General features: G+C 44.0%; 1 protein-coding gene across 1 annotated transcript in view; it reads left to right on the top strand.

Annotated features, from left to right (window-relative positions):
* The window catches only part of LOC114654975 (coiled-coil domain-containing protein 171-like), a 510,202-nt gene that overhangs the window by 282,086 nt on the left and 211,060 nt on the right, over positions 1–17,056 (top strand). Inside the window, exon 20 of the mRNA XM_028805855.2 lies at positions 11,082–11,264. Coding sequence (XP_028661688.1) covers positions 11,082–11,264 — 183 coding nt within the window. The remainder of the gene's footprint in view (positions 1–11,081; positions 11,265–17,056) is intronic.

The raw sequence follows: 17,056 nt of genomic DNA, 5'->3' as shown, positions 1-17,056 counted from the left end.
CTGTGTTTATTGTCGGGGTTGATTGTTGTTGTGTGTAATATTTGTATTGTAAGGGTAAGGGGAGGGTTGTCTAATTTTTCTTGTTGTTAATTGATTATCCACATAATATATTTCACACATTTGCTTGAGTTTGTGTCTCTTGTCTGTGAGTGTGTGCGGGTCGGACCAAAGCTTGGTGCGTTCCTGGAATCCCCACCGAAACAATAAATAAATCACTGTCCTCTCAACAGTGTGAATCTGAGCCGCGGCAGACCACTATAATCTAATTGATTGGAGTTCTGCTGAGGTGGTCCTCCTTCCAACAGGTTTTCCCATCTCAGCAGAGGACTTCTGAAGCTCTGTTCGAGTGACCATTGAGTTCGTGGTCACCTAACTGACCAAGACACTTCTTACCCCGTCACTTGCTCGGCCAGGCGGTAGTGATGGGCGAAACTTTTGATCTTCTTTTCGATCTGATTCCGGGTGATACTGAGGCCAGTAATGTTGATACCAATAGCAACACCGATGCAGCCAGAGTGTCATCTTGCAAGAATGGTTAATCTTCTATAAAAGCTTATATAGTATACTAGCTGACCCCATGTCCCCGCCCACGTAGTAGTGAAACAGGACAAAGTTTAAAAATCAATAAACAATTAGATATCGCTAACTAAGCAGAGAACAAGGTACGCTCCAAAACGCAGAGGTAAACCGACTCCCCACTCCTGACGTCACGATTCCCCCTCTCCTCGGCCCGCAACCTCTGTCTCGGATTAGCATGAATATATCACTCCTGCAAGCAAAGTATATTTCTTAGTGTGATGAGAGAAGTCGCAAAAACCAAGCGGAATGTTCCAGCAAATTCTAGAAAAAAACCCGATCTAAATCTGTTAAGTACTTCTCTTGGTCGCTAGCTAAGCGGATGTAAGATACGCCCTGAGGCTGGCATGTGAGTGAGGAGGACCCCACTCCCCTCCCCTCGGCCCGCTGAGTGTCTCTGATTTGCACAAATAAATCGGAACTGCAAGCGAACTACGATGAGAGAAGTCGCAAAATCAACCGGAATGTTCCAGCAAATTCTAGAAAAAACCCAATCTAAATCCATTAAGTACAGTGCATCCGGAAAGTATTCCCAGCGCATCACTTTTTCCACATTTTGTTATGTTACAGCCTTATTCCAAAATGGGTTAAATTAATTTTTTTCCTCAGAATTCTACACACAACACCCCATAATGACAACGTGAAAAAAGTTTACTTGAGGTTTTTGCAAATTTATTAAAAATAAAAAAATGGAGAAAGCACATGTCCATAAGTATTCACAGCCTTTGCTCAATACTTTGTCGATGCACCTTTGGCAGCAATTCCAGCCTCAAGTCTTGTTGAATATGATGCCACAAGCTTGGCACACCTATCCTTGGCCAGTTTGGCCCATTCCTCTTTGCAGCACCTCTCAAGCTCCATCAGGTTGGATGGGAAGCGTCGGTGCACAGCCATTTTAAGATCTCTCCAGAGATGTTCAATCAGATTCAAGTCTGAGCTCTGGCTGGGCCACTCATAGACATTCACAGAGTTGTCCTGAAGCCACTCCTTTGATATCTTGGCTGTGTGCTTAGGGTCGTTGTCCTGCTGAAAGATCCGTTGCCCCAGTCTGAGGTCAAGAGCGCTCTGGAGCAGGTTTTCATCCAGGATGTCTCTGTACATTGTTGCAGTCATCTTTCCCTTTATCCTGACTAGTCTTCCAGTTCCCCACAGCATGATGCTGCCACCACCATGCTTCACTGTAGGGATGGTGCCTGGTTTCCTCCAAACGTGACACGCCTGGCATTCACACCAAAGAGTTCAATCTTTGTCTCATTAGACCAAAGAATTTTCTTTCTCATGGTCTGAGAGTCCTTCAGGTGCCTTTTGGCAAACTCCAGGCGGGCTGCCATGTGCCTTTTACTAAGGAGTGGCTTCCGTCTGGCAACTCTACCATACAGGCCTGATTGGTGGATTGCTGCAGAGATGGTTGTCCTTCTGGAATGTTCTCCTCTCTCCACAGAGGACCTCTGGAGCTCTGACAGAGTGACCATCGGGTTCTTGGTCACCTCCCTGACTAAGGCCCTTCTCCCCTGATTGCTCAGTTTAGATGGCCGGCCAGCTCTAGGAAGAGTCCTGGTGGTTTCGAACTTCTTCCACTTATGGATGATGGAGGCCACTGTGCTCATTGGGACCTTCAAAGCAGCAGAAATTTTTCTGTAACCTTCCCCAGATTTGTGCCTCGAGACAATCCTGTCTCGGAGGTCTACAGACAATTCCTTTGACTTCATGCTTGGTTTGTGCTGTGACATGAATTGTCAACTGTGGGACCCTCTATAGACAGGTGTGTGCCTTTCCAAATCATGTCCAGTCAACTGAATTTATCACAGGTGGACTCCAATGAAGCTGCAGAAACATCTCAAGGATGATCAGGGGAAACAGGATGCACCTGAGCTCAATATTGAGCTTCATGGCAAAGGCTGTGAATACTTATGTACATGTGATTTCTCAATGTTTTTATTTTTAATAAATTTGCAAAAACCTCAAGTAAACTTTTTTCACGTTGTCATTATGGGGTGTTGTGTGTAGAATTCTGAGGAAAAAAATGAATTTAATCCATTTTGGACTAAGGCTGTAACATAACAAAATGTGGAAAAAGTGATGCGCTGTGAATACTTTCCGGATGCACTGTAGTTCTCTCGTTCCCTAGCTAAGCGGATGTAAGATACGCCCTGAGGTTGGCGCATGAGTGAGGAGGGCTCTGCCCAACTACTCATTCCTGACATCACACTTCCCCCTCCCCTCGGCCCGCAGTCTCTCCCTCGGATTAGCACGAATATATCGCTCCTGCAAGCGAACTGTGATTCTTAGTGTGATGAGAGAAATCGCAAAAAATCCACCGGAATGTTCAAGCAAATTCTGGCTGGCGCGTGATTGAGGAGGACCCCACTCCCCTCCTCAATGCCCGCTGCGTGTCTCTGATTTTCACAAATAAATCAGAACTGCAAGCGAACTACTTTGAGAGAAGTTACAGAATCAACCGGAATGTTCAAGCAAATTATAGAACAAAACCTGATCTAAATCCGTTGAATAGTTCTCTCGTGAAAAGCAGACAGACGGAAAGACAGATGTTGGGTTTTATATATAGAGAGATATGTGGACATCAAAAAGTCTCATTTTAAAGACTTTACATTAGTAGACTATTATGTGTAGTGCCAAAAGATCAGACGACTTTGCTTGTTTATTAAGAGGAATTATTAAACATGTTCAATTCTTGCAAATGATCTGTGGAATAACAACAACGCGTTAGGATTACATTTTGTTTCAAAGAACACGTAAAAGGTGTTGCATTTTTTTGGCTCAAAAAATTACATTTTTATTTTTTGTGTGTCTGGGCTTGCGAGGGTCCTGATAAAAACCAAGATCCAGTCCTTGAATGACATCTTAGGCTTGACCATCAGCAGTGTGTCTGTCTGCAGAGAGAGTGTCGACCTCGTCATTGAGAGGTTTACTTACCTTGACAGGGACATTCATGTGACTCTGGTGACTCTTCCTATGAAATCAGTAGACGGATTGGGAGAGCATGGGGGGGTCATGAGGTTGCTGGAAAAGGGGTGTGTGGTGCAAAAGGAGGTCCAAGTCTTTAGAGTCCCGGTGCTTCCTGTTTATGAGACATGACCTGAGACGAAGACTGGACTCCTTTGGTGTCTCTTCAGAGAATCCTTGAGTGCTGCTGGTTTGACTGGTTTGCTCATGGAGTCCCGAATGAAGCACATGACCTGCATTGTGAGGGAGCGTCAGTTACGGCACTACGGCCACCTGGAGCGATTCGGCCCACAGGACCCGAATGGCTGGACCAGGCCAAGGGGATGCCCACGTAACACCTGGCTGCAGCAGATAGAAGGTCATTTCCGGGGGGTTGGACTGGATGGAGTGTCTACCTTTTTGCCAATCGGGATCCCAAGCTGTTTCATCGTGTTGGGGGAGTGGTTGGTGCGGCAACGCGCTGCACCAGAGCACTCTCCCTGACCTGACCCGATTTGCATTTTTCTATACCGTCCCAACTTTTCCTGATTTGAGGTTGTAGGAACATCTCAAGGGAAATTAAAGCAAACGGGAGGCACCTGGCCACAGCAAAGGGTCTGAATACTTGTGGGAATGAGAGATTTCTGTTTTTAATTTTTAATCAATTTGCAAATCTGTCTGAAAACAGGTTGTCACTTTCTCACTATAGGTCATTGAGTGTAGATTGATGGGCAAACAATTTCAAGTCTCTCCATTTCAAATTAAACCTGCAACACAATAAAGTGTGCAGAAACCTTAGCAACTTTTCTGAATCCACTGTGCCTAATGATGCAAACTTCTGTATATTTTAAATAAAACAGTCTTATTTTGAAATGTTAGGAGGTTTGCAAACCCTGACCCAATAGTATTTGTATTGATTGCTGCTTAGACTTTCGCAGTTGTATTCCTTGAGGATAACACAAGTATTGTATTGGCTGTGAATGCTACCGGTAATCCACAAAATTGGCCGATTTGAAAAAAGAAAAAAAAAATGTTTTTTGTCAGGATGTTAATATTTAAATAATAGTTTTTGTGTTGAATTTATGATTGCCATGTGTCGTAAAGTTAACAATGAAAATGAAATGTAAACCCTATGAGTGCTACTTGATTTATGCAGTACTGAATGTATTTGCTAGACTGGGTCACATTATGTATGCACTTTTGTGTATTTCGCACGATCGAGAGATGCATTAACATATGGAGCTGTGCCATATCCAGTACTTTCAGAAAACTTCTCTGCTAAAGCCTTCGTTTTTACAAAATACTATTTTTAATAATGAAAGTTTTGAATAAAACATAAAGAACAAAAGAAGAAATGTCTCTGCAGCCCATTTAGAGGTTTGGGCAACCCTAATTAGGTGTCGGCTCATCCTCCTGGCGTCCGTCATACTTTTACAGGTGCAAAGCGACAGTAACGATTTTTTTGAAGCAGTTTAGGGATCAGGACACGAAAATATTACTGAAAAGACTAAACTGTGCATTAACATTCTAAATTCGTACATGGGAGACATTCCTAAAGTGTTCCTTTAAGGTGTAGAAAACTGAGCCCCAAACACTAAACAGAAGTTGAAGTTGTTGTTGCCAGAAGTTCAATAATGCCCTTGGCATTAACCCTGAGCATGACTCAGACTGAATTTTGTGTTAATATGGTTAACCCCGGGTCAGACTCGGGGGGTTGGGGGACATTTAATGATCCGCTTTACAGTGTAAAGCCTGAATAAATCCTGGGACGGTATTCTACTGCCATCTAGTGGATGAAATATTATGCTGCAAAAAAAAGAAAAACAATGTTTTTCCACTCTAAGGTAATTCATTAATATTCATGAAAGGGGTGGAGACTTCAGGCAAAACGCAAAAGTGTGTATATGAGAAGATATAAAGCCAGTTTTAGAGGAAACTGAAACGGAACCATCAGTTTAGCACTTTCAAGGCGGTTGTCGGTAAAAGTCGACTCATGAACAGTTGAAGGCTAACCGCCAAGAACAATCACCTTATATAGGTTTATCCACTAGATGGCAGCAAAGACCATGAAATGAAAATGATTTGCCATTCATTTTCATTGCAGCCACTCTCGTCAAAAGAAATCCTCTGCCAGCGATGTGTTGTGCGTTGTCGATGACTCCAATTCTGCACCGTCAGAGGAGGATTTTAAACTGTCAGAGCAAAGTGACAATGAGAATGCTGCTGAAAACACGTTTTGTTAGTTCTCTGTTTTTCACAATCTGGGTACCGTTTATACTTGCGGATAAGTCGGGGCTTGATTTTACCGTATAATTTCTGGTATTTTATAATGTTGGTCGTATAAGTCAAAAGTGGAAAACTCACGCTATTGGTCCAAGAGATTATGATATGCTAACGCCCACCTGAGAGAGTAACAACGGAGCACACAGCCTTTTTTTTTTTTCTATGTATTGTGCCTACGTGACCACACGGTAATACTCGAACTATTCCGAAGAGACGTTTTCACTGCTCTGTGTGTTTTGTATCTCACACCCTCATACACCTTTATCGTAACAGCATCCCTTATCTACAATGGAGCGTTCAATCAGAAGAAAATATGAAGCTGGTTTTAAATTAAAAGTCGTTGAAGTGGCGAAAGAAATTGGTAACTTCGCTGCTGCAACAAAATTCTGTGTGTCTGAAAAACTGGTGCGAGATTGGAGGAGACAATTTTTTTTAACATCTTCTTAAGTGTCGCATTTTTGAACGGGTGTATAAGTCAGGGTCTGATTTTATGATCGACCCGACTTATACGCGAGTACATACGGTAAATAAAAAGGTGTTTTGACGAGAAGCATAAAATGAAGCCTCCAAAAGAGTTAGGTTTAGGTTTAGGTAGACTTGGTTATCCCACAGGGAAATTTGTTTGCAGCAGGAAGTACAAGAACAGAAGACATTGCTACAGAGATCCAATAGATACACAAAGACACAACATTTGACAGCCAATGTTACTGCATAAACGCATACTTTCAGTGCACAAACTAATAATGCAGAATTTAACATTTAGCAGCATCCCTACAAGTAACAGAATTTAAAATGCTTATAGCTCTAGGAATAAAAGAGATCTTAAGCCTTGTGGACCACTGGGGTGGGGGGTGGGGGTGGTTTGGGGGCACCCGACACAGACAGATGTGGGACACCAGTTCAGCCCAAAACCTTTTTCTTACTCTTTCCTTCTCTGTCTGCCTCCACTCTTCCTCTAGCAAGCTTCATCCTCTTCCACTCGACTCTCAGAGTAGTGGCTGTTGGCTCCTTTTATAAGTCACCTGGAAGTGCTCCAGGTGCTCGTTGACCAACTTCCGGCAGCACCTCTGGGGATGGCGGAAGTGCAACCACCCAGGCAGGGTCACCTTAACAGCATCATAGGCCCCCGGAAAAATTACAGCACTGTGGCTCCTGTTTTGATAGCAAACAGAAACATACATAGGCATCGGACAAAACGTGGGCCCCTATGCTCGTGTGGCCCCTGAGCAACTGCCCAGTATGCCTATGCGTTAAGGTGTTCCTGCACCCAGGGCTCAGCTGTAGTTGCAGCACCCCTTGGCAGCGCCCACAGACCCCATCAGGGCTGCACCAAACTCCAACTCCCATGGAGTCCTGCGGGAGTCTGAGTCACTGCTGCAACCCAAGGGGAGCTACCATCTAGCGCTCCAGCTCCTGACCGAGGTCATTTTATTTTTCTTCCATTTCCAAAAAATCGCACCAACAGTTGTCACCTTCTCACCAAGCTTCTTGCTGGTGGTCTTGTAGCCCATTCCAGCCTTATCCCTGATGTCCTTTGACAGCCACCATGGTGGTGGAGCGTTTGGAATGGAAGAAATTGATTCTGTGGACAGGTGGGCTTTATGCACATCACGAGTTAAGATCAGGAGTATCTGTGATTGATCGATTGATTGTAATCTGTGTTCCAATTGGGCACACAGCCAATCTGTGTCAACCAGAACTCTGGCTGGGTTGTAGGAGATCAAATTCTTTGTCCGTGTTTTGCAGATAGATTTTGTGTAAAGTGCGATACTTTTGGCGTATGAATTTGTATCCATAGCTGTATAATTTCTGATATGTCCAATCGTTTAACTCTTTTGATTCTATGTTGTATCGCTTCTCCGTGATCATAAATATGTATACACCTGACCGAATTGTGGTTTCTTCGAAATTAAACTTGTCGTAGCTTTAATTGTTGCTGGACCACAGATTCTCATAGCGTATGGTCCATTATTGTGTAAATCTACATTTTGAGCATTGATTGATGCGAACGCAAACAGATTATTTTATATTCGGATATTTTGCCTGTGGTGTTTGTGAATTTCACTTTCACCAAACAGCAAATCTTTTATTTCTCGCGGATACGCCTCTTCATTGGGAAGAAACACTACTTCTCCCTGATGGCAACACAAATTAGACGAAATACAAGTCTCCAACTTAAAGTTTAAAGCCTTATAATATCTACATACTTCTCACATATCACCTATGTCCATATATTCAATCTTTTTTTTGCTGTTCCGTTATTTCACTGAGTAATAATTTCTGCTTGTTAGCGCTAATGTGATCTTTACTATCAGTTTTTTGATACTTTCAAATTTTACTACTTTCATAATCTCTAACCTTCTCTGTATCTGTTTTGCGCCAACGTTTTTGAACCTCTTTACGACATTCTACTTTGCCTTCTGCTCTTTGTCTTTTATTTCTGACCCCGCTTGGACCTGCTAGGTTTTCAATTCCGCCTGGTCTGGGATGACTATTACTTTCCATTATTTCACGGAGTAATAATTTCCGTTTATCGCTATTGCGATCTTTGCTATCTTTTATTAATACTTTTGAATTTTACTACTTTCATAATCTCTAACCTGCTCCGCATGTGTATCGCGCCAACGTTTTTGAACGTCTTTATGAAATTCTACTTTGTCTTTTACTCTTTGTCTTTTATTTCTGATCCCGATTGGACCTGCGATTTATTACGTACTAGCCAACCCGCTGCATAGCATATGCTGCATAATTATGTATTGATGTGTGAACACTTCCTGAACGACACAGTTGTCCAAATGGGGTGGGTTTGTGGATACGACTGTGAGTGAATGAAAAGATGGAACTCTGGAGAGAGCAACATACAATTGTCCGTGACTGAAAACTGGTTTTGGCAGATACAGGCATATCTCTTTGAAAGTTTGGCCCCGCGCCTTATTAATTGTCATTGCAAAGGCCAATCTAACAGGAAATTGTCTGCGTGTAAAAGTAAAAGGCATATTTGAATCTGATGGGGTCAGAGATATCCGGGGAATAAGGACAGTTTGAGAGGTAGCAGCTGCGATTGTTTTACACTCCAGTACATTGCGGTGAATGCTGGTAACAGTCAGTCTAGTGCCATTACAGAGGCTTCTTGCTGGCATGAGGTTTCTGAGAAGCATGACGACTGAACCAATTTTAATTTTGAGTTTATGCGGAGGTATGCCAATGGGAGTAAGACTGCTAAGAAATTCTTCGGAGAATGAAAGTTGATGTGTGGGATCGTCTGTGACGATGGAGTCAACGCTGGTGAAAGTTACTTCGTCGGTAGGGATAAGGTTCAGTACTGTGTGTGTGTGTGTGTCTCTCTCTTGCGCGCCTGTGTGTGTGTCTCTCTCTTGCGCGCCTGTGTGTGTGTCTCTCTCTTGCGCGCCTGTGTGTGTCTCTCTCTTGTCCGCCTGTGTGTGTGTCTCTCTCTTGTGCGCCTGTGTGTGTGTCTCTCTCTCGCTTGCCTGTGTGTGTGTCTCTCTCTCTCTCTGTTGCGTGCCTGTGTGTGTGTCTCTCTCTCTCTCTGTTGCGTGCCTGTGTGTGTGTCTCTCTCTCTCTCTGTTGCGTGCCTGTGTGTGTGTCTCTCCCTCTCTCGCGTGCCTGTGTGTGTCTCTCTCTCTCGCGTGCCTGTGTGTGTCTCTCTCTCTCGCGTGCCTGTGTGTCTCTCTCTCTCTCGCGTGCCTGTGTGTGTCTCTCTCTCTCGCGTGCCTGTGTGTGTCTCTCTCTCTCGCGTGCCTGTGTGTGTCTCTCTCTCTCGTGTGCCTGTGTGTGTCTCTCTCGCTCTCTCGCGTGTGTGTGTCTCTCTCTCTCACGTGTGTGTGTCTCTCTCTCTCTCTCGCGTGTGTGTCTCTCTCTCTCTCTCTCTCGCTGGTGAAAGTTACTTTGTCGGTAGGGATAAGGTTCAGTACTGTGTGTGTGTGTGTGTCTCTCTCTTGCGCGCCTGTGTGTGTGTCTCTCTCTTGCGCGCCTGTGTGTGTGTCTCTCTCTTGTCCGCCTGTGTGTGTGTCTCTCTCGCATGCCTGTGTGTGTGTCTCTCTCGCGTGCCTGTGTGTGTGTCTCTCTCTCTCTTGCGCGCCTGTGTGTCTCTCTCTCTCTCTTGCGCGCCTGTGTGTGTCTCTCTCTCTCTCGTGTGCCTGTGTGTGTGTGTCTCTCTCTCGTGTGCCTGTGTGTGTGTCTCTCTCTCTTGCGCGCCTGTGTGTGTGTGTGTCTCTCTCTTGCGCACCTGTGTGTGTGTGTGTCTCTCTCTCTCGCGTGCCTGTGTGTGTGTCTCTCTCTTGCTTGTGTGTGTGTGTGTCTCTCTTTCTCACGCCTGTGTGTGTGTGTGTGTGTGTGTGTGTGTGTGTGTGTGTGTGTGTGTGTGTGTGTGTGTGTGTGTGTGTGTGTGTGTGTGTCTCTCTCTCTCTCTCTCTCTCGCGCGCGTGTCGCACTCACTCTTGCGCGCTCTCTCTCTCTCTCTGACTCGCTCGCTCGCTGGCTGCACAGGGAATGCACAGGGAGAGACTGAACATGTGTGGAAATCATTGGCGCGCACAAACCGAAAGGGAAACTGGCTTGTTCGTATACCGAGTGTGAGGTGCATGTGGACTGTAGCAGAGACGAAAGTGACTGAGGCGTTGTTTGGTGAGGTGCTGCGTGCCTCGAGAGCGAGGGTGGACTCGGGAGGAGGGTTAGAGTTGGTGGGTGGGGCTCTGTCTTGCGTGCGTCTTGCTTGGGCTCTGTCTTGCGTATTTCTTGCTTGCCATGGTGAATTACGTATATAGATTTTCAGCATTTGCACATAGATTATTATTGTTCTTTTTTCTTTTGGGTCTCTTTTCGACACGCTGCTCTTTCTTCTTTGCTTAGTCATTGACGTGTCATCTACAACGTATAAAGTTATTGTCCTGATTAAATTTATAAGAGCTGAGAGCACAGGAAGTGTGTCTGCCAAAAGCATTCACACAACTGAGAGGTTAGGTGACCGTGGACTTGTATGAAAAAGGTTGTAAGTAGGGAGTGACTTGAAAGAATCACATGTTAAAAGTCACCGTCTCGTGGGACTTCATTCCAAAAAGTCTCTTCAAAAAGTCACGTCTTGTCCCAAGATTTTTTTATTATAACAGAAAGATGTTGTACCCTCTTGATTGTAAAAAAAAAAAAAAACAGAACCAGAATGCTTTTATGAGATTTATGCTCATTAGGTCATTTCATGATAGCTTCATTTTTCCCAAATACATGAGTATTTATTTTTTAAGAGTTTACGGTTTCTTTTTCAGGCGATTCCTCGTGATAAATTTGAAAATGTTTGCACCGAGCTGGATAATGCACTCCAGCGAGAGGAGCAGGCACAGCAGTTACTCCGTGAGCAAGCCAAGCAGCTGGATGAACTGGGCCAACAGCTCAAACTGCACACTGGAGAGGAAGCTGAGAAAGATCACACACTGTCTGAGGCCGTCAAGGTATGTGTGTGTTTTTTTGGTTTGAAGGTAGAATGTCCCAGCATCCGTAGTTTATGTTGTTAGCAATTCTCCATTTTTGCTGTATCTGTTATTCGTATGTAGCGTCATCAACGACATGGGATTGTTGGTATCTGGGCCGGGATGGATGGATGGTTCTTTACCTGGTCTGGGCACCCATATAATAGAAGAATGCAGATAGACGGTCATCTGTGACAGTGCGGGTCCTGCTCCATGCTCCCTATTCCAACTTTGGGAGCCTCTTGAACCCGACACTGTCGATAATGTAACCAAATGAGCTTGGCAAATGGGGCCAAAACACACTTGGAGCAAGGGGAAAGGTACAAAATGCAGTGGTTGTTTCAGGGTAGAACTGGTGCAGCACATTGCCACACCCACCAGATGACGAAACAGCTCAGCATTTTGGTTGGTAACCCACACCACAAACCCCCACACCCCCCCACAGAGAGACACGTGGTCCAGTTCCACCCTCCAGAAGTGACCCTCTATCTGCCACAGCCAGGGAGTTACATGGGTGTCCCCTTGGCCTGGTCCAGCCAGTCCTGACCAAACCTGAGGGTAGAACCCGACAGGGTTTGAGGTTCATTCAAATATGCAAATTTGCAAGCTGCTCGTGATTTGTGTTCAAATGTGTGTATTCAAGATTTTTTGAATCTCATTTTTTTGGCATACGCATTTTCCTGCTTTTTGGCGTATGCATAATTTCTTGCTCGAATCCTCACAAAGTTTTATAAATGACACCCCAGGTTATCGAGGAAGTGAAGAAAAGGCTTGTGAGTGAAAGGATTCAGACTAGTACAGGCCTTGGTTGGCGCACGGCTATTGAAGTCGGCGAAGATGGTGGAGTAAAAAACTGACGTGAGTCGTAAATACGTCAAGATAATCTTATGAAGTCATTTCAAGTATTTTATTTGTGTGTGTGAATATAAGAAGAACGATTCAGACATACTGGACGTATGGTGCCATCGATTCAAGTTGTTTATATTAACTCTTTTAATTTTAAGGCTGCACTTTGAGCATTTCATTAACATAGTCGTTTCTTCACTCGGTATTGTTTTCTGTCTCGCCGGCAATTATTTTAGTCTAACTCAAGGGCATTAAATGGGATAAATTCAGCTCAGAAATGAGAAACAAGGCCGCATGCTGAGAACTGTCAAATTGGAAGATTACGTGACTTTTGAAGAAGCTGCCACATGCAGGCTCACTTACTGGTGTAATAATATCGAGATTTAGCCGAGCTCTGTGGGGTATCCTCTTTGATTCCCCGACAGATGAGCTTACTGCGACAACGCGCTCTGTTGAGTGTCTGTGAAGTTCACGTCTTTGGAGGAGCGAGTCATTTGCAAGGCCGTAATAAGGCGAAGGTTGTCTCTGCTCAGTCACTTATCTATAAATGTGGAAGGCTTTGATCCTGATAATGCATTATGAGTAGAACTCCAGAAGGTGATTTTCTACACTTGTGTAATTGTATAAAGTTTAGTATTAATTTATATCCTTAAGTAAAACACCCATTCAAACAGACCTAAGTGAAAATAGGCTTGGTATCCCTGTGAGACGTGAGTGGATCATCAGGATTTCCTTTTATGCATTTTACTGCTGTTTTGTGTCTTTAGCTGAAATATTTTGGGTCACAGTAACGTGCAAAAGTATTCAATCCCCTTGAAAGTCCTCATAATTTTCTGCATGACCAAAGATTTGTCCACATCTTTATCCATTCAGTATTTTAATGTGAGCTCTTATGCTGTCACAATACATTTCCAAAGTCCATTTTCTGTAAATATTTAACTGAAGAAGACAATCTCCAAAGTGTGTGTTTGTCTGAGTATTTAAACTTCCTCTGTGCTTTGGAAGCTCCAGGTTTACACAAATGACACAAAGGTGAGTCATTTAGAACACTCTAGACAAGAACATACCATTCAGCCCAACAAAGCTCGCCAGTCCTGTCCACTTATTTCTTCCAAAAAAACATCAAGTTGAATTTTGAAAGTCCCTAAAGTCTTACTCTCTACCACACTACTTGGTAGCTCATTCCAAGTGTCTATCGTTCTTTGTGTAAAGAAAAACTTTCTAATGTTTGTGTGAAATTAACCCTTAACAAGTTTCCAACTGGCCCTGCGGTGGGCTGGCACCCTGCCCTGGATTTGTTCCTGCCTTGCGCCCTGTGTTGGCTGGGATTGGCTCCAGCAGTCCCCCGTGACCATGTGTTAGGGTGTAGCGGGTTAGATAATGGATGGATGGGTGGTTGGAAGTTTCCAACTGTGTCCCTGTGTTCTTGATGAACTCATTTTAAAGTCACAGTCTCGATCCACTGGACTTATGTCACCTCTTAATCTTCTTTTTTTAAAACTGTAAAGGCTCAGCTCTTTTAAGCTTTCCTCTTGACTTATCCCCTGTAGCCCCTGAATCAGCCTAGTCGCTCTTCTCTGGACCTTTTCTAGTGCTGCTATGTCATTTTTGGAGCCTGAAGACCAAACCTGCACACAGGACTCCAGATGAGGCCTCACCAGTGTGTTATAAAGGTTGAGCAGAACCTCCTGTGACTTGTACTCCACACATCAAGGCGCTATATAACCTGACATTCTGTTAGCCTTCTTAATGGCTTCTGAACACTGCCGGGAAGTCGATAGCTTAGAGTCCACTATGACTCCTAACTCCTTCTCATAAGGTGGACTCTCGATTTTCTGACCACCCATTGTGTATTCAAACCTCACATTTTTACTTCCTATGTGTAATTCTTTATATTAACTGACATTAAATTTTATCATCCACAAATCTGCCCAAGCCTGTCTGCTATCCAAGTCCTTCTGTGATGATATAACTGATTCCAAATTATCTGCTAATCCACCTATCACCTGCAAACTTCACCAGCTTGTTACTTGTATTCCTATCTAAATCATTTATATTTGTTAAAAATAGCAGCAGCTCCAGCACTGCCCCCTGCTGGTCACCACTCTTAACATCACCCAATTCTGATGAGGCTCCTCACACCATCACCCTCTGCTTTCTGTGTCTGAGCCAATTCTGCACCCATCTACACTCCACACCCTGAACTGCCCCTTCTTTTAGTTTGATGCCCACCCTCTCATATGGCCTCCTTATCAAATGGTTTCTTGAAAGTCAAGATAAATAATATAATCTGCTCCACTTTGATCGTATCCTTTTGTTGCCTCCTCATAGAATTCCAGCATGTTAGTAAAACATGACCTCCATCTTCTGAACCCATGCTGACTGTTCAGAATAACTCCTGTCCAGTTTGACAGTGTGAAGGATACTGGGCATCAGTGAGTTATCCTACACTTACATAGATCTTTGTAGACACGGAACACACGTGAAATGCATGTGTTCCGAATATCGCTAGATTTTTTTTTTAGCCTAGATATGTGATTCCTTGATAAACGACTGGTAATCATCCACATCCATCCCAGCTGATCTAGACCAACACCAGTTTGCCTATCGGTCAAACAGATCAGCTGAGGACACCATCTGTGTGGCTCTACATGAAGCCCTCTCGCACCTGGAGAAGCCCAACACCTATGTTAGGATGCTCTTCATTGACTAAAGCTCTGCATTTAATACCATCATACCTAACCAGCTGATCATAAAACTCTATGCACTAGGACTTGCTCCGTCCATATGCAACTGGTTACTGGATTTTTTCACCAACCACCCCCAGTCTGTCTGGATGGGCAAACACACATCCTCCACCCTTACCCTGAACACTGGTGTGCCACAAGAATGTGTACTAATTCCCCTTCTCTATGCACTCTTCACCCATGACTGTCAACCCATCCACCAATCAAACATTATTGTTAAATTTGCAGATGATACGACTGTCATTGGGCTCATAACAGACAACAATCTTCTTCTTCTTTCGGCTGCTCCCATTAGGGGTTGCCACAGCGGATCATCTTCTTCCATATCTTTCTGTCCTCTGCATCTTGTTCTGAAATACCCATCACCTGCATGTCCTCTCTCACCACATCCATAAACCTTCTCTTAGGCCTTCCTCTTTTCCTCTTCCCTGTCAGCTCTATGCTTAACATCCTTCTCCCAATATACTCAACATCTCTCCTCTGCACATGTCCAACCCATTGTTGTAACAGACAACAATGAAGCTGCATATAGGGAAGAGGTTCAGAATCTGACAGCATGGTGCAACACCAACAACCTGGTCTTAAATAACAAAAAAAGACCAAAGAAGTTATTCTGGACTTTAGGACCACTAAAAAGACCAATCACAGTCCGATAACAATCAATGCACATGCTATGGAGAGCGTTTCCAGCTTTAAGTTTCTAGGAGTCACCATCTCAGAGGACCTGTCCTGGGCTATAATAGGCAAAGCACAACAATGCGTCTATTTTCTGAGGAAGCTAAGGAGAGCCGACCTCCCCCAGAAGCTGCTGGTTAATTTCTATAGATACACTATAGAGGGCATCTTAACTAATGGCATGATGGGGCGGGTCGTAAAAACAGCAGAGGCCATTATTGGGACTGAACTGCCATCACTCGAACTCTTGTATAAGACTCGCTGTGTGAGAAGGGCCAAAAACATTCTCAAGAACAAAACTCATCCTGGAAATTCTTTGTTTGACGCTTTTGGTCAATCCGTGTACGCACCAACAGACTAAAAAATAGCTTTTTCCCATCTGCCATAAACTTTCTGAACTATGAATCTCCTCAGTCTGAGATCATTTTTAATTGAACATGTGCAATAAGCTATATTGGTAATGTGCAATATACTAATGTAATACAATATATAATATATAATGTCTTCTTCTTCTTTCGGCTGCTCCCGTTAGGGGTCGCCACAGCAGACCATCTTCTTCCATAACTTTCTCTCCTCTGCATCTTGTTCTGTTACACCCATCACCTGTATGTCCTCTCTCACCACCTCTTCTTAGGCCTTTTTCTTTTCCTCTTCCCTGTCAGCTCTATCCTTAACATCCTCCTCCCAATATGCCCCTCATCTCTCCTCTGCACATGTCCAAACCAACACAATCTCACCTCTCTGACTTTGTCTCCCAACCGTCCAACCTGAGTTGACCTTCTAATGTGCTCATTTCTATTCCTGTCCATCCTTGTCACACCCAATGCAAATCTTAGCATCTTTAACTCTGCCACCTCCAGCTCTGTCCCCTGTGCCATTGTCTCGAGCCCATATAACACAGCTGGTCTCACTGCCGTCCTGTAGACCTTCCCTTTCACTCTTGCTGATACCCGTCTGTCACAAATCACTCCTGACACTCTTATCCACCTATTCCACCCTGCCTGCACTCTCTTTTTCACTTCTCTTCCACAATCCCCGTTACTCTGTACTGTTGATCCCAAGTATTTAAACTCATCCACCTTTGCCAACTCTACTCCCTGCATCCTCACCATTCCACTGACCTCCCTCTCGTTCACACACATGTACAGTTGACCCTTGATATACGACTGGCCTGACGTGAACAACTTGATTTACGACCAAAATTTTTGTTTTGATTTACGACGAACATCTTGCGTTATGACCCGAATGCGGTCACGTGTATTCGCTTGCGCATTTGTAAACAAACAGCTGAGAGCATTTGTAAGCGTCCGTCGGAGCCCAGATACATGTGTTTGTGGACGTAATTTTGGTCAGTGCAGTTTATATAATTTTTATCGATAACTGCTAAGGAAGAAAGAGAAGGTAAAAAAAGTGTTCACAATTGAAACGAAGAAGGAAGTTGTGCGGAAATATGAGAGTGGTGTTCGTGTGACCAATCTCGCTAATATGTATAGCATGTCGAAATCC

This window comes from Erpetoichthys calabaricus, chromosome 7 (assembly GCF_900747795.2).
Source record: "Erpetoichthys calabaricus chromosome 7, fErpCal1.3, whole genome shotgun sequence".
NCBI classification, from domain to species: domain Eukaryota; kingdom Metazoa; phylum Chordata; class Cladistia; order Polypteriformes; family Polypteridae; genus Erpetoichthys; species Erpetoichthys calabaricus.
This window is presented reverse-complemented; position numbering and strand designations above follow the sequence as displayed.